At 37.9% G+C, this 22759-nt stretch overlaps 2 protein-coding genes across 2 annotated transcripts; one reads left to right on the top strand and one right to left on the bottom strand.

Moving 5' to 3' along the window:
• The first annotated feature begins 7280 nt into the window (after window positions 1–7280).
• On the top strand, window positions 7281–9080 carry LOC104084839 (arogenate dehydrogenase 1, chloroplastic-like). Its single transcript, XM_009588798.4, has 7 exons — window positions 7281–7587; window positions 7659–7827; window positions 7933–8088; window positions 8268–8350; window positions 8441–8510; window positions 8630–8704; window positions 8783–9080. Exons 1-7 carry the CDS (start codon window positions 7406–7408, stop codon window positions 8873–8875), a joined length of 828 nt encoding a protein of 275 aa, XP_009587093.1. The 5' UTR covers window positions 7281–7405; the 3' UTR covers window positions 8876–9080.
• Window positions 9081–9656: 576 nt separating this feature from the next.
• On the bottom strand, window positions 9657–17692 carry LOC104084841 (protein RETICULATA-RELATED 5, chloroplastic-like). The gene is made up of 7 exons (XM_009588799.4): window positions 16924–17692; window positions 16486–16615; window positions 15686–16216; window positions 11783–11890; window positions 11048–11596; window positions 10555–10668; window positions 9657–9948 (listed from the first exon to the last, which is right to left on the bottom strand). The coding sequence occupies exons 1-7, from the start codon at window positions 17553–17555 to the stop codon at window positions 9802–9804; spliced, it is 2211 nt and encodes a 736-aa protein (XP_009587094.1). The 5' UTR covers window positions 17556–17692; the 3' UTR covers window positions 9657–9801.
• Between the last annotated feature and the right edge of the window lie 5067 nt (window positions 17693–22759).

The raw sequence follows: 22759 nt of genomic DNA, 5'->3' as shown, positions 1-22759 counted from the left end.
CCTAAGGAGGTCTAGAGTTATGATTTCTCCAATTGTCGGAATCCTTCCCGTTGCGTCTTCTGTAATTTCGCTTAAGTATTCTCTACCGATCGTGAGTACTTTGGGTGTCGTAATTCTCTCTTGAGCAACTATCATAATTTACTAGAAGTATTCTCTCGAACTACGCTAGCTAACACTAATTCACTGCTTACTACGATCGCACCAAGGTTTCGTTATCTCTAATCTCACCTTTAAACTCTCCGTATTGATCTCTCACATACGTTAGGAGTGATGTTGTTCAACAACCACCTAAATACGTACTCTCTCTCGAGCAACATACATACTAAATAGGCACAGTTAAATAATGGCCATTCAATCAACAATAATAAATACGTAGTTGAATAAGTAGAGAAATCAAACGGCTCAATTATATAAAAACATAACAAGAATTTATCCTACAAAAAGTTCTATCAAAACTCTAGATAACAAATTAGCTATTCATAATAGTATGTAAAACTACAATATTAGAATTCATAACCAATAATGAAAATAGGAAGAAGGAAGTGAAAAACTCATAGAAGAAATCTATGCCTTACTCCTAGTGTGTTCTTGCCTCCTTAGGTCAAAATCTCATCTCCAAAAACTTCCCTTTTTGTTGAATCTGCCCTAAAAACGGATCTCCCTCGATCAGACAAGTTTAGGGAGTATTTATAAGCTAGGGTTGAAGTCCTTGAATCCAAATCCAGATCGAAGTCTTTTAAACCGTGACTTTTATTTACCTGGCTATAGACCTCGCGAAGCCTGGTCTATAGCGCGGTCAAGCTAGCTATAGATCTCGCGAAGCCTGATCTATAGCATGGTCAGCCTGGCTATACACATCATGAAGCCCGGTCTATAGCGCGATCAACTTGTCTATAGACCTCGCGAAGCCTGGTCTATAGCACGGTCAACCTGGCTATAGACCTCGCGAAGTCTAGTTTGTGGCACGGTTTGGGTACTTATCATTTTTGTGCTCTTTTCTTGCATCCTTATCCTCTTTTTGTACAACCTTCACTCGTCTTTGTCTTCTGATACTCCTACACATAAAACAATATAATTTAACTCAAATGTCACATAATAAATCACTAAACCAACAAAATATAGGGCGAGTAATGTACTAAGTATATCATTTTAGCCTAACATCAACCATCAGTTAAAAAAAACACTAGTGTTATAGTCAGAGAGTCATAGATTGACACTCCAAATCCAATGAAAAGTAAATAACAAGTCATATAAAGCAAAATGTGGAAGAAAGTTTAGAGTAATCTCAAATTAAATGAAGGAGATATGAGCTTCCTATTCTTACCAAACTGTGTGATGTATATTTATTATGGAGTAGAAACTTGTCATCTTTCGTACTCCGTTCATGCACTTTTACTTGTTCACTATATTAAAAATATATTTTTATTTTTACGTGTTAATTTTAGTAAATCAAAAGAAATGTGAATTTCTGTTTCTTTTTTTACTCTTATCATTAATTATTCATTTCACAAATTTTTCCTAATACTTTTTAAAATGCTATCATTATTATGGATAAAATTATAAAATATATACTTTCTATAAAGAGAGTGCAAAATTAAAAGTGCTCAACTAAAAATGAACGGAGGGAGTACTATCTTTCTCTTTGGTAGATTCGGTGACAATTATTATTTTACTAGTAATTATTTTAAGCAAATATACTACTAGGTTATTCACCTAGTAGCTGATATATATAATAAGTCCCAAATCTGGACAAAGTTACACAATGTTTAAGTAAAAGAAAAATAATGAAACAAATAAAGCATGTCGATGTTGCAACCAAATACAATATAGCAGTAGCGTAATGATAAATGAAAAGTACGAATCTAGTAAGTTGAAACATCCAATTGTTCCCGACGACACTAAATTCACACACCAGTTGCAAATAATTCCTTGTAGAACCTACAAAGCTCTCACCCAGTGCCATTTGTTGCAATCCAATGGAGTAGGTATGTGTTAATCCAATATTTGTAAAGAAAAACATTTTGGACATCTTCATTTTGGTGTTGAAGAACTCCAGCAGCATTGTTGATACAGAAAATAGTCGTTTGATTTTTCTTTGCTTGAGATCAAGTTGGCAGTGGTAAATTTTGACCAACAAACCACTGAAGGATAATTGAATCATTAGGAAATGATTCATCGCCAAACAATTGGTGAACTGCAGTAAGCTGTCCAGCGCAGCCATGTATAGTTTATCCCTATGTCCATAGAAGAGCATCTGATGAATCAGAACTCCATAGCTACAAGGATGACTGTTGAGCTGAAGGAAAACCCATATGTTGATGTGTTGGCAGCAGCACAATAGCTGTGGAAACCAAAAGCTGGGCAAATTGAATTGTATCTTCCCATCTGGTGATGCATCAACCACATAATGAGAATTATATAATGCTAATACCAATGAGTGTTGAAACATCTCCAAACAGAAAGGATACATTCCTGAGTTCAGCATTATCCTCAATAGAAGCTTCTTCCAAATCACACAAGCCATAGTAAGGTGTTGTGTATGAACTGTGTTGCATGATATTTTTGCTGAAAGCTGATCTGTTGATGTTTCGTAGTAGGATACTTACAGTTACCGAGTTAATGAATACTTATGTATTTGAGGTGAAGAAACCACAAAGCTTATCAAAATGTCAATTGGATCCTGCATGTGATGTTTGACTAATCCATGCTTATGCATCAATAATCCGAGTCTATATCTTGAACCTGCAAAATTTAGAAATCATATTAGGAGGAAAGATTGTGCTTTTATGTTCTTGTGTGTTCTTGGAGCATTGTTGAAGATTTGGTTGGGAATGAGTGAGGAAAGCTGTAGATGGTGCGTCTGCTGAGAATTCTGTATTTGGTAAAAATACAGTTTGATTAGAGCAAGTTGTTGGGCATTAGTGGAAGCATCTGAAACCTTATGATGAAATGCTCTTGAGAGTAGTCGACTGACCAATGCAAATTTGAATTCCCAAAAAACACCACAATGTAACGTAGTTACCCAATTTTGGTAATCACACGAATTGTTCCAGATTGTTATCTTCAACTTTGAATCCCTAGTGTCCTTAGTACTTTTCACTAGATTGTTCTGCAGATGTTCCTTTAAGCTGCGTTGCATTGATCCTATCGTGGTATGTTCCAGACTGGTAACACTGCATGAGTGAAATCTTTTATCAGCTGCCTTTGTTCTATTGTTATCTAATATTCTGCATGCTAAGCCAGCTTGAAATAGTGAAGTTGGAGTTTGTTGCTGTTGAGGATTCCCTTGTAATTGCACCCTGTAACTGCCTGAATCTGTTGATACATCACTATAATCCTTTATGAATTCCTTGTAAGCTTGCATTGTATATGAAAGAATTAGCTTTAAACTGCTGCTCTTTGTCTCTAGAAAGCCTTACCCTAAGGTTAGGGATTTGTGCCTTGTCTTGGTTGATTAGTGTCTTTCATGCTTTTGGTAATTCATGGAATGATTGAAATGTTATTGTACCTGCACCAGAAAAAGTAATGTTAGCTAAGTAGTATGCTACTAAGTTCCCCTCACTTAGGACAAGCTGAAATGTCACATTGAAATAGTCCTTCATGTCTTTGATCTTCTTCATTTCTTTCCCAATACTCCAAGGTATCTCTCATTCACCTTCAATTATTTTCTTTAGAACAAGTGAATTTATTTCAATGATGAGGGGGTGTATTTTCATTTGCACATAGTATTTTAGTCCTTCCTCAATTGCCTTTGCCTCAGCTACCGGATTAGTTGAGGGTGCAATTTCTTCTGCCTTGGCAAATACCAAATCTCCTGTATCATTCCTCAAACAAAATCCATACGATCCTGTTCCTGGATTCCCTCGGCAAGCCCCATCAGTATTGCATTTGAACGACATATGATAAGGCATCTGCCATTGTACTCTTTTGGTAACAATCATTAGCTTGTAGCATTCAAAGTATTCAACCATGTCAGGCCAACTGAGTGGTATGTTATGCAGCCATTGATATCTATTTCTTGCTAGGTAGTGTAAAGTTTTGTTTACCTCATGTATTACCCTTTGAACTGAAACTACCTCTCCTCTATGCTTCATTTTGTTCCTTATTTTCCATAGTTCCCATGTGATAATTGCAGGTGCTGCCTGGTACAATGGCCTAAGTTTAGCACAATAATTTGCTCCCCACCATGATCTGATAACCTGATTGAGTTGAACCAGGTTTACCACCAGGCCTGCAACCTGTAGGAACAACTGTCACACCCTTGTGGCAGTGTTGCTCGTAAGGAAAATATGTAGAAGAGTTTCCTGTTGTGTGTGTATGCAACACCAATACTTAGACACAATTAAATATCCTCCTCTCCTCTATATATCATCTGTTGGCAGCTTCCCTCTCCATAGCCTCCACAAGAAGAATGATATCTTGAATGGTAAACCCCTTGTCCATAGCATTCTGTTCTCTATATTTTCTGCATGTCGATGTTTTATTAATTGCCGAGCATTGTTTAATGTGAACTTGCCTGAAGCTGTTGGTATCCATATAGGTGTGTCCCAGTAATCATTTGATTTGTCAAAGTACACCTCCTCCCTTATATGGTTTGCAATGTCTTCTGGGAAATAGTTGTCTAGAACCTGATCATTCCATCCAGTTCCTTGTGTTAGTTCTACTACCTCATCTAGTTCTTCATTGATGATGAATTGTGGAGGTACCACATGATACAGTGACCCCAGACCAGTCCAGTTCTCATGCCAGACACTAGTAGTACCCCTATTCAGCACCCATAATATTTCATGTTCTACCTCCCCTCGTGCCTCTAACATTTTTCTCCACACATGTGATCCCTCTCTAAATTGTACCAAAGTTGGCTGCTCTTTTTTGCAATACTTATTCCATATAAAATTCGACCACATTGATTTAGTTGTCCTAAATCTCCACCAAAGTTTGGAAAATAGGGCCTTTGAAACATCAAATAAGGATCTGAAGCCAATCCCTCCCTCCTCCTTAGGTAGACAAAGATTCTCCCACTTTGTCCAATATCTGCTCCTCCCCTCTTCTTTTGTGCTCCAAAAAAACCTAGCAAAGATCTTGTGCAAGTACTCCATGATGTTTTTAGGTGGATCTAGAACTGAGAGGATGTGGGTTGGTAAGCTTTGTAGTACACTCGATATGAGAGTTGATTTGCCTCTAAATGACAACGGCTTCCCTTTCCACGAATGTAATTTTGCTTTCACTTTCTGAACAAGGTCATTATAATATTCTTTTCTTCTCCGTGTATAGAAAATTGGAGAGCCTAGGTAAGTGAAAGAGAAATTTTCTCTATGAAAATCAGTGACTGAACCAACACTGTCAACCAATTATCTAGCCACATTAGCATGCATGTAGTAGGAACTCTTTAACTTGTTGATTAGTTGTCCAGATGTGTGTTCATATTGTGTGAGAACCTTAACAATTGCAGTCAAACTGTATGTGTCAGCTGAAGTGAAGATGATTATATCATTAGCATATGCCAAATGGTTCAATGGTTTGGTCCATTTTGGCATGCCATATCCTATAAATTTCTTATCTTCAAACAGTTTGTTCATACATCTTGTTAGAACTTCAGCAGACAAAATAAACAAAGCTGGTGAAAGAGGATCTCCTTGCTTAACCCCTCTTGTTGATTCAAAGAAACCAGATGACTGACCATTAACTAGGACATAGTACCAGTTGTTAGCTAGCAAGTTCCAGATCATGTTTATGAAATATTCAGCAAATCCCATTCTCCTTAGTACATGAAGAAGATACTTCCATGAAACTCTGTCATATGCCTTCGCCATGTCCAGCTTAATCACCACATTAGCTGGCTTACCTCTCAACCTTATATCAGATACAATTTCCTGTGTGAGCAGAGTATTTTCAAAAATGCTTATTCCCTTCACAAAACCAGATCAGTTTGTTGATATCAATAAAGGTAGGATCTTTTCCAACCTATCATGCATTAGCCTAGAGAAAACCTTGTTGATAAAGTTGCTTAGGCTTATAGGCCCCCTATAAAACTGTTGCACCATATTGAATATGTCCTCGCCCACAATATCCCAGCAATGTTGGTAAAATAGTCCAGTAAAACCATTAGGTCCACTGGTACTATCTCCACTTAGAGTAAATACTGCTTTCTTCACTTCTTCAAATGTTGGAAATTTGCATAGGTACAAGTTATGCTCCATAGTCACCATAGAAGGTACATTATTAAGAAGATCAAAGTTTGTAGGATCCCTTTCTTGTGTGAACTGTCTGCTGGAGAATTCCACTGCAGCTGTAGATATAAGCTCCTGAGATTCCAAGCAAGTACCATCTACATTTTGAATTCTTTTGAGTTGAAACTTCTGTCTCTTGCCATTGACATAATTATGGAAAAACCTTGTGTTCCTATCACCTTCAGCAAATCAATTCATGCCTACCTTTTGCTTCCAGAACTGCTCCTTAATGCTAAGATATTTCTTCAGCTCAGCTTGTGCTATTTGGAGAACAATCATATTCTCAATTGTAGGTTCATCCTCAAATAAAATCGCCTTCACTCTGACAATATCCTCTCTAATTGCAAGATGTTTAAAGATGTACCATATGTTAGCTTACTCCAGTGAGACATGGCAGTTTTAACTCTTCGTAACTTTTACTTGAACATCAAGAATGGGTCACCCATTCCATTTCTGCCTTACCACATCCTGGAAAGTGTCATGCTTTATCCAGAAGTTAAGAAACTTAAAGGGTTTAACAAACTGCATTGATTGCAATTTACTCTATCAGTTTATTAATCACACTGTTACCGCTAAAAAATGTTGGGGGTGTCGAACAAGAAATAGTTACCAATTACACTTAATCAAATCATTTAATATAAAAATCACAAATTAAAACAACAATACATACTCTGCTACTCCCTTCGTTTTAATTTATACGAACATGTTTGATTGGGCATGAAGTTTAAGAAAAAATAAAGACTTTTGGAATTTATGGTCCTAAACAAGTCAAAAAGGGGTCCAGAAAAATTAAAAGTTTAAGCTAAATTGTTTCCAAATTTAAAAATGTGACATTTTTTTTTAAACAAAGCAAAAAAAATAGGTTAACGTAAATTGGAACGGATGGAGTACTGTTTATCATATTTTAATGATAAAAAATTATACGCAAAACCATCCGATCTAGTTTGGTGCTTTTCATGGTCGGACAACTGAAAAGGATATCCCCGAAGGGACATTTAAAAAAGAGGTAGAGTCGTTTCCGTTTCCTTCTTTTTTATAGCTAGCGTTTGCTCGTCGCATCACAACATTTTGACCGGCCTCCCTATACTGAGAAAAGTATAAGACGTGTCCGATTCATTACTTAGTCAGATAAAACCCCGCATTAATTCTTCCTCCCCTTTGCCGCTGTTACACCCATGTCTCCTTCATCTTCTTCTTCGTCTTCCCATGCCTATACTATGCGTATAGGCATAATTGGATTGGGTCCTTTCGCACAGTTTTTGGCCAAAACCATGATAAAACAAGGCCATATAATCAGGGCTACTTCTAGATCAGATTACTCAGAAATGTGCGCTAATTTGGGTATCCTATTCTTCAGGTATATGCAGACAATTTCTCAATAATAAATAATGAATACCTGCTTGCTTATGTTCATTTATTCACTTGCAGGGATATGGGTGCATTTCTTGAATCAGACAATGAAGTTATTATGATTAGCACATCGATCTTGTCTCTATCACGAGTTGTAGAGTCAATACCATTCCACTGTCTCAAGCGGCCTACACTTTTTGTTGATGTACTCTCAGTGAAAGAACATCCAAAAGATGTCCTTTTGCGAGTATGCAATTCACACCAACATTAATTATTACAAAACTTTCATTTTGCTGCTTCATAAATGGTTTCCATTTTATCTAACAATGGTTGCATACTATGTGTTCAAAAGATATTGCCCCAGGAGTGCGACTTGCTGTGTACACACCCAATGTTTGGACCAGAAAGTGGAAAAGATGGATGGACAGACTTGACTTTTATGTACGACATGGTTCGAATTAGAGATCAATCTCTGTGTTCCAGTTTTCTGCAAATCTTTTCAATTGAGGTAACAAGTATAAACATGCCAAACTTGTGTTTTTATTACTATTACTTTCGTCAGCTAGAATAGCAAAGTTCATTCCACTACTAGCTTCTTAAGCTGAAATTTCCTATATTTCAAGATGACTGGAAAAGTTAGGAGAGAGAACCCCATATCTGAGAACTGCACGTATCTTCTGTTGCCAGGGTTGCAAAATGCTGGAAATGACTTGTGAAGAGCATGACAAATTGGCTGCTCGAAGTCAATTTCTCACTCACACAATTGGCAGGTAATTTGTGCCACCTATTCGTTGGAGACTACAACTGTAGAAAGAGATCATCACAATTACCAACTACTATTAATTTTCTTCACCTACCAGGATCTTATCCGAAATGGAGGTTGAACCCACCCCCATAGACACAAAGGGATTTCAGAAACTTGTTCAAGTGGTAATTACAACATTGACTTGTACCTTTTCAAGATTACAAGTATATTTGTCCTCTAGAAGTATTTTTCAACTTCTGAAACCTGTGGTTTTTAATTACGCACTGAATTGGACAACATGCAGAAGGAGAGCTCAGCTAGAGATAGTTTTGATCTATTCAGTGGGCTATTCATACACAATAGATTTGCCAGACAACAGGTGTAATACTATTTTCATATTCTGCAACTGAATCATAATCTCTTAGTAGCAATGCTGAATATAAAAATGATGGTGCAGATGAAAAATTTAGAAGTAGCAGTGGAGAAAACCAAACAGAAGCTTGAAGAGAGGTCGAAGGAGCTGCAGGATCCTATCATATCTAAGTTCTAATCTGCTGAAGGATGCTAATGAATGGGAACTTCATAACTCTGCTTTCTTGGTCTTGTAATGTTTCATTTGTTATATCATTAAGATGATTTTGGTTGCATTGTTTACTAAAACATTTCGTGAGAACTCAGTTTCGACAATATACTTCAAAAACGAAAGGCATTTGGTTAAAAACTGACAATAAAAATGTTTCATTGCCTAGTATCAACATTATCTTTATTTGCAACTTTTACTAAAACATTTCCTGAGAAGTCAATTTTGACAATGTACTCTAAAGTATTCTCAATTTATCCAACCCTCTGTAGCAACTATTTCTCAAGCACTAAATAATAAGCGGGAAAACAGCCATCAAAACTTGGCTTCTGTGCATCTTTCGCTTACATGTTTTTATCCTTTTCCTCTATTCCTTTTTTACTAGTTTACATTATCAAATGCTCGCGCATAGACGTACTTTGAGAGATAGGGCTCATCAATGATGTCACACTCGCCATTTACAAGATTCTCAGTTTTTGTAAGTTAAGTATCTTGTATTCAGCCACTTAAGATAAATAAAGTTTATGTCATTGTTCAGTGTTGATAGTATCAGATTGTTGCTGTAATTTCCTGCATTTCACTATCTTCAGCAAAAAGGCAATTTTACAGTTTTTCTTAATAAGGTGTCCGAGTGCAACTAAAGTCAATTGTGTTTGAACGTATCCAGTGCAATGCTGTATTCGCTTATAGGTAAACAGTGCTCTAATGTAGCTTCAGTCAGCTTTATTCTCGGCAAAGTAGATCGAGTCTCTGAATCAAAAAGATTTATTGGACGTGTGTTTCAACTATGTGTATATTGACATGCTAAAGGTGAATAATATACAGCAAAGAATCAAAACTGCTGCTTACAAGTTATGCTAGAAAGTAGAGTAGAAGATAAGGAAGTGACACTGTTACTATTGCTTGTTGATTTCGTCAATATTGGTATCTTCTGGTGTATTGCAACCAACGGCAGCAGGATTTGCAGAATCTGGAGCAAGATCCGAAACTTGCTCACTCTTCTGAGCCTGCAATCCTGTAAGCCGTGCGAGGTCGATCCATTGCTGCGGATGAAGAGATACAGAAGTATTAATCATTTGCAAACAGAAAAATTACTTTATCACTAATGAGGTGATAGGTGGATGAATGATCAGTAAGACGAGGAAAGGCGAATAACTTAAACACTACAAATATTTCAATAAGAAACAACTCAAATGTGAAATAGTCGTCAAACTCTTATGTTATGAATGAAATTGGCAAGAGGCTACGGCAGAGTGCAAGTTTGGGAGGTTAGAAAACAATGTGTGAGACCCGGGGATACGAGCATGTGAGGCATGAATATGGATAATGGGAGAAATAAATAATAGTAGTATGATAGGGAAAATGCTATGGTTTTGAGAATTATCTGGTCCCTCTCATTCCCTTTTCTAGTTTTCTGTCCCATCTTGCGCCAACTTGCCCTCGAAATTTCTCGATTATCATATAATTGAATAAATAAAAGGTACCCTGAGGAGACCCTTATAAAGACTAATCTTTTAGATTTCATTACCACTAACCTACATGACTAGTCATTGAGCTACTGATAAAGATGTTTATCAAACGGTTACCCATAAAAAAAGACAAGGAAAAAAAAAAGATTTAACTTCAATGAATTTTAGGCCGTATCTAACCTGGGTTCCCCAGTAGGAGTTGATCGTTCGAACAACAAAAGATAGCATATTTACAAGTAACGTTTGGTCCGCTAATTGATCTGCAATCCTGTGTTCTACTAATCCTGCAATAACCTGCATTTCAAGTATATTATTATGTTTAGTTGAACCTAAAACACATTAATAGGAAGTTAAGGAACTTGCAAAGACACCAAGCTATAGAACTAACAGTTCAATCATTGTCAGATAGTATTCTAAAGTAACATCTACTTTTTTGATGAAGAATTCTAAAGTAACATCTACTATATGTTTGAGTGAATGCTCGTGTCAAACATATTAGTAAAAGATGAAGGGACCAAAGTTGATTAAGAATCAGATTTTCAGTTTAATGCTAATATAGCCTTTTTTCAAACTTGAAAGGGATATATCCAGTAAAAATAAATAATCATCATCTTGGATCTGAAAACAATGGTATAAGACTAAACTCTCAAGCATATGCGGATGTTTAAGGTACCTGATACCGTAGATTTGCCGATGTACCAAGAAATGATGAATACACAAGCGCTGTTTTCAGTATTGGAGACCGCTTGTTCTTTTGGACAGTAGTAAAGGTCGGATTTAATGCTTTGCGTATTGCATACAAGATATTTGATGAAGCCACTGCGCCGATGCTAGAAATAAATCCTACACCGGCCAATTTAAGGCCACCAACAAACACAGACGCAACTCTGTGGCTCACATTCCAATCCTTCCCAACAAGACTTTTCTGAAAAGCATTATCTGGGATAGAACCCAGGAGGCCTTTCAATGCTTCCACACTCTTAGGCGCATCAACATCATCAGCAACTGGCAAGAAAGAAATCGTTGGAGCAGGAAGCCACACAGTGAAAAAATCCACAACTATACCCCTGGCAGTGTCTGTAATAACATAATCAAGCTCTTCAAAGAAATTTTCTCTACGCTTCTCATACTGTGCCAAGAGAGTTGTTGTTATTGATATACTTTCTTCAATAGCTAATCGATGTAGAAATTTAGGATCGGCCAACAATCTCTCTCTAAAACCCTGCATCAGAACAAGGTTTTTTCAACTCCAACCAACTTAGCATTTTCTTTATACACAGCTACAAGCGTAAAATAATAATAAATAAAGTAAAAAAGAAAAATTATCCTTTTTATTTAATTTTTCTTCCTTTATTCATGCTCTTTTCTCCTTCTGGTGGTGTAAAAATAGATGTTTATCATGGCACACCTGAAAGCGATGAGTTAACTCTGAAATGAAGGGATATTGCTCTAGATCAAAAAAGTTCTGCAGCACTTCCGGAGACACCAGACCACGATCTAATCCATTTTGAAGATCCTGAAAAAAAAGAGTAAGTTGCTACTGTAATGAGATAAAGTTCCTCAGAGTGCAATTCAGCAGAATATGCACAATTACTAGCATGTAAACATTTTCAACAGCTGCAGTATCAGATACTTTCAAGTTGCAAGTAGTGTATCTTAGCTGAAATTTGAAGCCACAGGTAGTAATAACTTCAACTTTCTACTATGAAGTGTCAATTAACCACAACAGATGGGACATTAGGAAAACAGGAAGAAGAATATGTATTCCACAGATATTAGCATTGTAGCTATAGGATCCGTGACTCTACAATCTCACGGAAACCCTGCTAAAAAAGTGCTATAGCTCCCAGGGCTTTTGTTCAAAGGTAAATAAGCACAAAGCGGGATGTGTTGTAGAGGCATGCCACGAGTGCGAATCCTCACTAGTGAAGGAGAAGGGTAAAAGGTGAGCCTAGTATCACCAAGTATTGAAGCTGAAAAAAGAGAGGATTTTTCAGTTATAAGAAAAAGTGCTGATTGATTCAACTACACAAATGAAAAATACTATGTGTTTCCAGAATGAAGTTTCTTACCAAATACTTCCAACAGTTCCTTGTGCCACTTCGTTCAATTTTATCTCAATTACTTTCTACCAATATGAAGATGTGATATGTTACACCCGGGAAGACAAGCCCTGTGTCACTCTCACTTACTGATCAAAAACTAAAAGGACAAGCCCATTTCTACTGATGCTTTTGGGACCCAAATTTTTAACAGGTATTATTATCCAAGCTCAAACTTGGTTGTAGTGTACGAAAGTAACAGGGTGCTGTGGTTTATTGGTCGGAGAACAGCAATAGCAATTAGCAAACAGGATGGTAGTCATCCTGTAATGAAATTATGAAACTTGTAACCCCTTTATTTCTGGAATTATTTAGTACATTTGTAGTAAGAGATTTGGAGTGTATGGAGGTATGGAGGCAGGCCCTGGAGTCCAAAGGTTTCAAGTTGAGTAGGACCAAGACGGAATATTTGGAGTATAAGTTCAGCGACATGTCGGGGGAAGCGGACGTGGAAGTACGGCTGGATTCACAAATCATCCCTAAGAGAGAGAGTTCCAAGTACCTAGGGTCTATTATCCAGGGAAATGGGGAGATCGACGGGGATGTAACGCACCGTAACAGGGTGGGGTGGATGAAATGGAGGTTAGAGTCTGGAGTCTTGTGTGACAAGAATGTGCCACCGAAACTTAAAGGTAAGTTCTATAGAGCGGTGGTTAGACCAGCCATATTGTATGGGGCTGAGCGTTGACCAGTCAAGATTTCACATATCCAGAGGATGAAAGTAACATAAATGAGGATGTTGAGATGAATGTGCAGGCACACTAGGATGGATAAGATTAGGAATGAGGACATTCGGGAGAAGGTGGGCGTGGCTCCTTTGGATTACAAGATGCGGGAAGCGAGGCTTAGATGGTTCGGGCACGTGCGGAGGAGGAGCCTTCATGCTCCGGTTAGGAGGTGTGAGCGGTTGGCTCTGGCAGGTACGAGAAGAGGTAGAGGACGGCCTAAGAAGTATTGGGGCGAGGTGATCAGGCAAGGCATGGTGCGGCTTCAGATTTCCGAGGACATGTCCCTTGATAGGAAGGTGTGGAGGTCGAGCATTAGGGTTGTAGGTTAGGGGTAGCGAGCGTGTATCCTCGTTGTGCAGGCTAGGCTGATAGTGTTTTGTCTAGGAGTGCTACCGGTTTTTGTTGTGTCTCACATTTTTGATGTCTTTCACATTTTGGCCTTTCTATTTATTTATTGTCTTTTACGATGTTGATTCTATTTTTTAGGTTTCTGTTGTTGTTACGGATCTATTGTCTTTGAGCCGAGGGTCTCCCGGAAACAACCTCTCTATCCCTCTGGGGTAGGGGTAAGGTCTGCGTACACTTACCCTCCCCATACCCCACTTGTGGGATCCTGGGTTGTTGTTGTAGTAAGATTTTTCAATGAATACCTAATATTTTCTGCATCCATGAAATGCTCAAGAAGCCATGTCCACAAAAAAAAAAAGGCAGCCTCGTGCACTAAGCTCCTGTTATGTGCGGGGTCCGGAGAAGGGTCAAACTACCTTGGTCTTATGTACGTCGCCTTACCTTGCATTTCTGCAAACGACTATTTTCGCAGAACCTCTTGGTCACATGACGTCAATTTTTACCGGTGCACCAAGCCATGTCCACAAAATGTAATAGAAAAGTTTATGATGAGTAACTTCAAAAAATTCTGTGGGATCTAATTCACTACTGAGATGAAAATATGACCGATGCCTGCTAAAGCAGAGAAGATACCTTACTAATAAACAAGCAGCGGTATCAAAACCAATTCAATACAGCAAATAGAACGCATCTAAGGACCTTTAACACACTATTCAGGGGCCAAGGTTGCGGTAAATGGCGTAAATGCCACAAGTGCAGGACTCTGATTATACAAGGGCCACAAGTGCAGGACTCTGATTATACAAGGAGTGGGTCTTGTAGTATGGAAGTTATTGCCACTTGAAAAGATGGTTTCAAAAATGAAGTAGACATGAGCACACAAGGTGTAGCCTAATGGTTAATGAAGTGGTGAGAACCTTAGAGACCAGGGTTCAAATACTAGCAGAAACAAAATACAATAGGTTATTTCTTGATGAAGAAAATACTAGTAGGTTCTTTCTTCCCATTTTCTTAAGCTTTAATGGGCAGATTCACGCAGTATCGGTGCTGGTGGGAGGTAGCAGCTACCTGGTGGAATAGCAGATGTGCGTGTAAGTTGGGCCGAACACCATCATCATAAGAAAATAAAGTAGATGTGATGCACATGAGAGAAACTAGACGGTGCTTCAATCGGAACATGATAATTGCAAATCTAGGGAAGGGTAGGATTCAATTAGAAAAGTTCTTCTCCACGGAACTAAAAGTCCATTTGCAAATGGAATTCATTTTGATAAGTGAAAAACATCTAATTGCTAATGGGCCCAGAGACAAGCCAAGCTAGACAGGGTCTTAGGGAATTAGATAAAGCAGCCAAGGAGAGAGCATTGGACATGGACCAGAGTGAACTGATGCATAATTTTCAATTCATTAACTGGTCTTAATCACGAACATGAACCTCATACATAGAATACAGCACTGTTTGAGGTTATAGGACATCCTTCACATACAGAATATACCTCGCAAAGCCAACATGTGATAGTAAGGAAACGTTATGTTGAACCAGATCAAGATAAGGTAGAATGAAGATTCCCATCTCTGGTTACTGACTGAGAGCGGGATTCTGCAGCCAGATGATCTCAGGTCCTTCATTAGATATAAGTCTCTTCAGAAAGCATAATCACAAATCTTCAAGTGGAAGTATTCTCCACAAATGTGGTATGATGTCTTGGCCTAAAACTTTTGCAACATTTATAAGAGGTTCGGTAATTTGTATATTTTTTGCCATACTGAAAATTAGTGCATTCTAAAGACATTCTATTAATCTATTAACTTCATCTGACAAGCTTTTGGTGTAAAGAAGCAAGCTTTTCTTTTTTCATCATTTCTTAAATTTCTATAACGTACAAGCTAAGAAATTTGGTTATGAAACCCCAATTCTGAAGAACTCGGATAGAAGGAAGCATTGGAAGATCTTGTGAAGCATAACTGATTTTTTGGTTAATAACTTCAAGCTCCATATCAGAAGCTTGACAGACTCAGTTAGCAGGAGACTATCTGTTTTAACGATTCAATCTGTATGTTTGACTGCAGCCAAATGTGAATTTTGGAAGCTGATTAGTTAAAGTCCTTCACCTTGAAGCATCAATGACTAACCTGAGGTAAGGCATCTCGCCTCCTGCCAGCTGCATTCATCACACGGGCAATTTCTGCACGATCAAAACAATTTCTGCTACAAGGTCTAGCTGCAGAGTACCACAAGAAATCAGCAACAGGAACTTCTCCCTCCCTCCTTAGCCATTGTCTTTCAGGGTCAAGTAGTACGACAATTTGATTTTTCTTTTGTATCTTCCTTGAAATTCTAGCAGGCACTCCAGTCCCTCTTGATCCATACATGACATGGGTAGCACCTGTGACAACAACAAACATACCAGCTGCTCCATCATCCACCACTGCTTGTAAAACTATCTGGGACATATTGTACTCCTCAACAACTCTTGCTTGTGCAGAGAGATACGAGCTTGGTCCAAAAGGAGTAGGCTGGTTCAGCAGATTTACATCAATGGATGATCTGCGTGACATGGACGTAAAGCCTGAGATGAAACCTGAACCAGCTGGAGGAGCATATTTCTTATGATCAGCTTTTGAAAGCCCCTGAATACCTTCTGCTTGAACTGTTCGTAGGACCTAATCCAGAAAGAAAAACAAGAAAATTTATCATTTTCACATGTAACTTATGAAGCTAGATAAACTTGATCAATGAGGAGCACTAAGGCAGTGAAAAGAATTGGAATTTTAAGAACGAAGAGATCTTCCATGATAATAAAAAGGAGGCCATCTTTTTTCTGCTGAATATCATTCATAGGTAATATTGTTTGCTGCTTTTTCCTCTGGATTCATAAATATTTCTAGTTCATGCCCATTAACTAATAGATGAAGACAGAGATAATAAGTACCTCTAGAGGCAAACCACATGCGACCAGCCGAACCCCATTGTCGCGGCAATAAGTCAATAAGGGCTCATACTCCTGCCAATATTGAGTTGGCCAATGTGCTACATAAGATTTTAAACTCTCTCCATCAATCCTGCAATATCAAGTGCATAACATCAGATACATGTCTCATACAAATATCTCAATGCAACAATTTCATGTAAAAATTTCTCTATACATTAGATGTAACAAGTGCACTATAACAAACACTTTGATAACGATATCGCATTAACTCTAAAAAAGATTTATTCCACGACCACGACTCAGGGGTAGAGCTAGGTTGAAGGAAGGAGGTTCAATTGAATCACCTTCATTGAAGTACTATACAGTGCAAATAGGGCAAAAACTAGTTTTTTGATTGTCAATAACCAAATTATGGAAATACTGCCAGGGAATTCTAACCTTCTAGCCATGTATTGATTGAGCTGTTGTTGTAAATTAGAGGGAAATGCTTCTAAAGCCAACGAAATGGGTCGCTCTGCTTCAGCGCATCTCTTCCTCAAATTCTTCACAATCTCCAGCTCCAATTCCTTATCATCTCGAGTAGGAACTTGCTCGGCTTCCCCTAAATACACAACCCGAGCATTCATGAGCTTCTCCCACACCTTCTTCTTGTCCTTCCCCAAAGCCAACGGCTCTCCTATTACCGTCGAATCATAAATCCTCGAATTTATCACTTCCTCTTTCTTTTCCTCCGCCTTAACCGCCGGAGCAGGCGGCGGAGCCTCCGCTGTAGTCACCGGAGTCGACGGCGTACTCTCCGGCGGCGGCTTGTCGTCCGCTCTGGCCACTGCCGACCGGAGAGCACAAGCTCCGATTGTAAGTAAAGGCATGAGCAGTACATTACGTCTTGTAGAGGAGGAGTTAATTACCTCGGGGGAGTTATCGGTACCGTCGGCCGAACAACGGACTGAAATGCTGACGTGGAAATTGAGTCTTTTGAATAAAAGTTTCCGCCGGAGTAGAGTAGCCGGTGGAACGTGTAGTTGAAGTGATCTAAAAGAGATACAACGGCTTGTTGAATGAGCCTTCATTTTTCCAGTTGAAGGCTTAAGAACTCCGCAACTAACACAGGGGGCAATCCTACAGGATCAGCGCCCTGCAGTCGCACCAATTGAGACACCAATCCAACCAATCGTTTTGAGCCTTTTAAACTTTTCTCAAGATTATATGTTTTTCCAATTTTCTTTCTTTTATGTACTTGATCGACAAATAAAATAACATAAAGTGAGACCGAAAATAGTTATTTGCATCTCATCCTTATACCAAATAACATGTCCATAATATACGTTTTAGTGGTGTTTAGGTGTATTTAGATTTTTTTATCCGAATAACTCTGTTCACTAACATATGTTCATAGAATATATCTTTCAATAAGGTTTCTCATTTAATCAAAATTAATTAATAATAATCTATATGGAGTTATGTTGGTTACATTGCACCACGAAAAAAAAAAAGAAAAAATTAAAAATAAAAAATGATGGACTTATCCAGGATTTGATATGACCCAATTGCTTTTGGTTTTTGCTGGTTGATGGATCTTTTGATGTATATTCCTACGTGTACTTGACGAAGGTTTGATTTTGGGTAGTCTTTTTCTGGTTGTGCTTAGATCGCCTTCTTTATTTCTTTATTTCCATTTCTGTATGTATTTGGAAATCAAGGGGCCGTCAATTGCTTACCTGTCGGATATGCACCATACGAGTGGTCGCATAGACAAACTAATTTTTGTGGCCTTTGAAGTACAACGTCAGTAACAATTGGCAACTAGCTACATAATGTTTTTGAGTGGTTACCTTTTTTTTAGACGACATCAGCTGGCTTTTCCTGTGAATTTTCATGAAAACCACGTGTATTACGAGTGTACCACATGATATATATTGATTTTTGTGGGAAAATATGTTAAAAGTCAATATATGAGTTCGTATAGCTTATTTGACTGAAAGTTGAAATCTGCTGTATAAATCTTAATTCTCTATTTAACTTCAATTCATGTTATCATTATATCAAATAAAATAAAATAATAAAATAAGTTAAATATAAATAAATATTACTAGTAATAATAATAATTGTAATATTAATACTAAAAGTTCTATACTTATTTTCCATTAGTAGATATCAACGAATCTTCTTTTTCTATTTTGTCATATCTTTAGTTAAGTCTGTACTCATTGCATTGATTCCAAGAATTTTTAGGTCTTTTGAGACAATCTTCTTCCCGTGATTTTTGTTTTACTCGATTCTCATTTAATATATTCATTCACCATAATTTCAGAATTACAGACATGTGCAAAAACAAAATATGCATTTAAAAGTTCTTTCTTCGTGAAAAAGTCCAATGATGGAAATAGAATAAAAAGGGAACTGTAGTGTCGTTTTTGAGGTGCATTTGAGGATTACAAAAAATATAGGAAAATGGTCAAACTGTTGGTAACCTATTGTTTGGTTTAAAATTATTCTTCGTTCACCTATTTTGTAAAAATTGTTCTAACCGTTAAAAATTTGGCTCATTCATGCACTTGATAGAAAGATGTGAATGTCGAGTATTAGAGTTGTAGGTTAGTTAGTAGTTGAGTCTTGACTTACTTCGTACCATTGTGGGACTAGCCAGGTAGGGTTTTGTCTAAGATAGCTAGTGACAATGTTGTGTTTTACTACTTCGCTTTTCAGTGCATGTCCTATTTATTAGCTATCACTTTTGCTTTGCATCTTTCTTCTGCATTTCATGATGTTCCTATTTTTCCTATGATTGTTGTGGTGATACTAATATTGTCTCCTTTTGTCCTTTTGTCTTTTTGTTTTCTTGAGCCGAGGGTCTTTCGGAAACAACCTCTCTACTCCTTTGGGGTAGGGGTAGGGGTAAGGTATGCGTACACACTATCCTCCCTAGACCCCATTAGTGAGATTTTACTGGGTTGTTGTTGTTGTTGTTGTTGTTATTTCTGTCGGACCTTTGCTGAATAAAAAATTATTATTATATATGATGTGGCAATTGCTTATTGATCAAAATTAAAAATCCCACTCTAACCCAAATCTGATCCGTAAATAACTCACTCACGATCCATCTTAATCGTTCCAGCCTGTTAAACATGTTTAGCCCCTCAAACACCCGATTCCATACCCGACTTATGATCCAATCGTTATTTAGGTTCCATTTGTCAAAATATCATATTTTTATTTTATTAATTCATTATTTGGTAACCTAACTCTTTCTCTGTTCATCTTCTCCAGCTTAATCACCGATAGTTTCTCAACCAAATCACCGCCGACGAACTGTGAAGCTAATTTGCCCACATGATTTCAATTAACTCCAAAAAGTTACATAGTGGCACAACATATATAACTTAGGCAGAAAGATAACTTATTAAACCTTAAAATCTTAAAATGAACCATTAATTTAATTCCAAAGAATACCAAATTTCACTCAGAAAATTGATTTTACAAAAAATTGTTAATTTAAATATTAAATTATTGCAGAAAAATCTGAGTGGGAGAGGGATATTCGTGGGTATTGAATGGTGAAGATCTAAAAGTTAAAGCAGATGGTGGTCCTCTGTCGGCAATGGTAGTATTACGATCCAAAATCCAACTAGTCGTGATGGCACCTAACCCATCTCGTTAGGTAAGCCAATTTCCAACTAACCAATTTTAATAATAATTATTAAAGCAATTTAAGTGAATAAAGATCCTGATCTTATACAATTCCCAAGAACTGATAGTACAAATCATGAGCTTCTAAGAATAGAGTATACAAAGTGGAAATGAAATAAATACATAGTCTGTTTGAATAGTACATAAACAGAGTTTATATAAATCTAAGGCTACCCTGAACAAGAGGCAGCTACAACAGGAACACAGGTACATCTTTAAATCCGGCAACCATCGAACACAACCACAACGGCAGCCAATATCTGCACGCAATGTGTAGAAGTGCAGTATCAGTACAACCGACCTCATGCACTGAGTAAGTAACAAACCTATCCTTAGGTTGAAAATAGTGACGAGCTTCTACCAAGGTCGGGGTCCAAAATCACTAGTCCACAACAGTCCATAACATTATAAAGTAAATAATACCAGAAGAAACACATAGATAAAATGCTCAGCCAAATCATGATTTCAAAAATAATAGTTCTTCCTTTCAAATACATCAGTGAAAACCGAAATCGTTTGCCGAAGTTGCCAAAAATATGAATAATTTGAGAACATTAATTTTTTCATAATCCTTTCAATAATAAATAAAATATCTCATTTTCTTTTTCAGATAACCAGTGTAAAACAAATACATCACTATGCCCATCTGTCAACATGTGTGAGAAATCATGAATATTGTGATGCCGCACAGCATGAGAAAAATACATCTCTATGCATATATATCATGTGTGCATGTCAATGCAATGTATCTCAGAGATTGCACTCATGTACTCATACTCTCTCAGAGTACCCAATCTCATTGTCTTGCATTCTCTCTCACTGTTCTCAGCACACTCAATCACTCAGTGCTATACAATACCTGCTGCGGCGTGCAGCCCGATCCCTATTTATAGTCGACTGCGCTCACTGGGGGTATGTACAGACTCATGAAGGGCTCCTACAGCCCAAGAGCTATAAGCACAGACAACTCACGTGCTGCACGAACAACTCACGTACTGCACGGACAACTCACGTGCCATAATATAAATATCTGGATCCACACGGCCAACTCACGTGCAATAATAATATAAGGATCCGCACGACCAACTCATGTGCTGCACGGCCAACTCACGTGCAATAATAATATAAGGATCCGCATGGCCAACTCACGTGCTGCACGGCTAACTCACGTGCAATAAGAAGCCAATAAGGCCTGCTGCAGGCGGGCATCCCCGATCCATATAATAGTAATAATATATATAAAGCCAACATGGCTTGCTGCGACGTGCAGCCCGATCCCAAAAATATCCTCACAATCAGGCCCTCGGCCTCCCTCAATAAATTGATATGATGTATCAATAAATAACAACAGAGACTGAGATATGATTTGCAAAGAAATGAATATGACTAAGTATGAATTTTTAATTTAAAATAAATATTTCACAACAATATGACCTCTGTGGGTCCCAATAATACTGGCACATAGCCTTAACATGATTTTTAATATGCTTTTCAGCTCAATTTCTTTAACTCATAAAACCGCATGAAAAATGCCAAGATCATTTAACTACAAAATTCTACAGAAATAATTATGTCACAATTTCTATAGTGCACGCCCACACGCCCGTCACCTAGCATGTGCGTCACCTCCCAACGATTTACATAATACATGCATTCAGGGTTTATACCCTCAGCTCCAAGATTAGAAGAGTTACTTACCTCGAACAAGCCGAATCCAATGTCGAGCAAGCTAAACAATGCTCCAGAAATCCCATTATGCGCGTATCAACTCCCGAACGGCTCGAATCTACCACAATTAATTTGATTCAGTCCACACAATTTATAAAAATTAATTCCATATCAAAATGCTAATATTTTTCACAAAATCCGAAATTACGCCCCAAAAATCACCCGTGGGGCCCACGTCTCGAAATCCGACGAAACTCACAAAATACGATAACTCATCCAATTACAAGTTCAACCATACTAATTTCACTCAAATCCGACTCCCAATCGGTATTCAAACTTAAAAAATTCGTTTTGTGACATTATAAAAATTTTCTTCTATTTCTTTTGAAGATTCAATAATCTTACACCAAAAATGAAGATTAATTCATGGAATATAATCACAAGGGAGTTAAGAACACTTACCCCAAGTTGTGTGAAAAATTTCCTCTCCAAAATCGCCAACTCGAGCTCCAAAATCCGAAAATGGGAAAAAAATCTCGGAACCCTCATATTAAACATTGCCCAGGCATTTTCGCACCTGCGGTGCCTGGGCTCGCACCTATGCATTCGCATTTGCGGACAAAAATGCGCGCATGCGGAAACAGTCAGCCTTCCAAAACCTCGCATCTACGACCCTTTTCTCGCATCTGCGGGCTCGCAGATGCGCATTCCCGCCAGCCCCAGTCCCACTCTTGGCCGTTTCTGCGACTTATTTCACGCATGTGCGGCTTCGCACCTGCGATCAAAATCTTCGTAGGTGCGATCACACCAGTAGGAAACAGTTCCAGCATTTTCTTAAGTCCAAATTTGATTCGTTAACCGTTCGAAACTCACCCAAGGCCCCTGGGACCTCAACCAATTGTATCAACAAGTCCCATAA

The sequence above is a fragment of the Nicotiana tomentosiformis genome, chromosome 3, assembly GCF_000390325.3.
Source record: "Nicotiana tomentosiformis chromosome 3, ASM39032v3, whole genome shotgun sequence".
NCBI classification, from domain to species: domain Eukaryota; kingdom Viridiplantae; phylum Streptophyta; class Magnoliopsida; order Solanales; family Solanaceae; genus Nicotiana; species Nicotiana tomentosiformis.
This window is presented reverse-complemented; position numbering and strand designations above follow the sequence as displayed.

Bases quoted from the DNA above. Each gene is read 5' to 3' on its own strand.
- LOC104084839 (XM_009588798.4), top strand. From the start codon at position 7,406: ATGTCTCCTTCATCTTCTTCTTCGTCTTCCCATGCCTATACTATGCGT. The intron at 8,351-8,440 runs GTAATTTGTGCC...TTCACCTACCAG, and splicing joins CTCACTCACACAATTGGCAG to GATCTTATCCGAAATGGAGG. The intron at 8,705-8,782 runs GTGTAATACTAT...ATGATGGTGCAG, and splicing joins ATAGATTTGCCAGACAACAG to ATGAAAAATTTAGAAGTAGC.
- LOC104084841 (XM_009588799.4), bottom strand. From the start codon at position 17,555: ATGAAGGCTCATTCAACAAGCCGTTGTATCTCTTTTAGATCACTTCAA. The intron at 16,616-16,923 runs GTTAGAATTCCC...TTGATATTGCAG, and splicing joins AATCAATACATGGCTAGAAG to GATTGATGGAGAGAGTTTAA. The intron at 16,217-16,485 runs GTACTTATTATC...TTTCTGGATTAG, and splicing joins CATGTGGTTTGCCTCTAGAG to GTCCTACGAACAGTTCAAGC.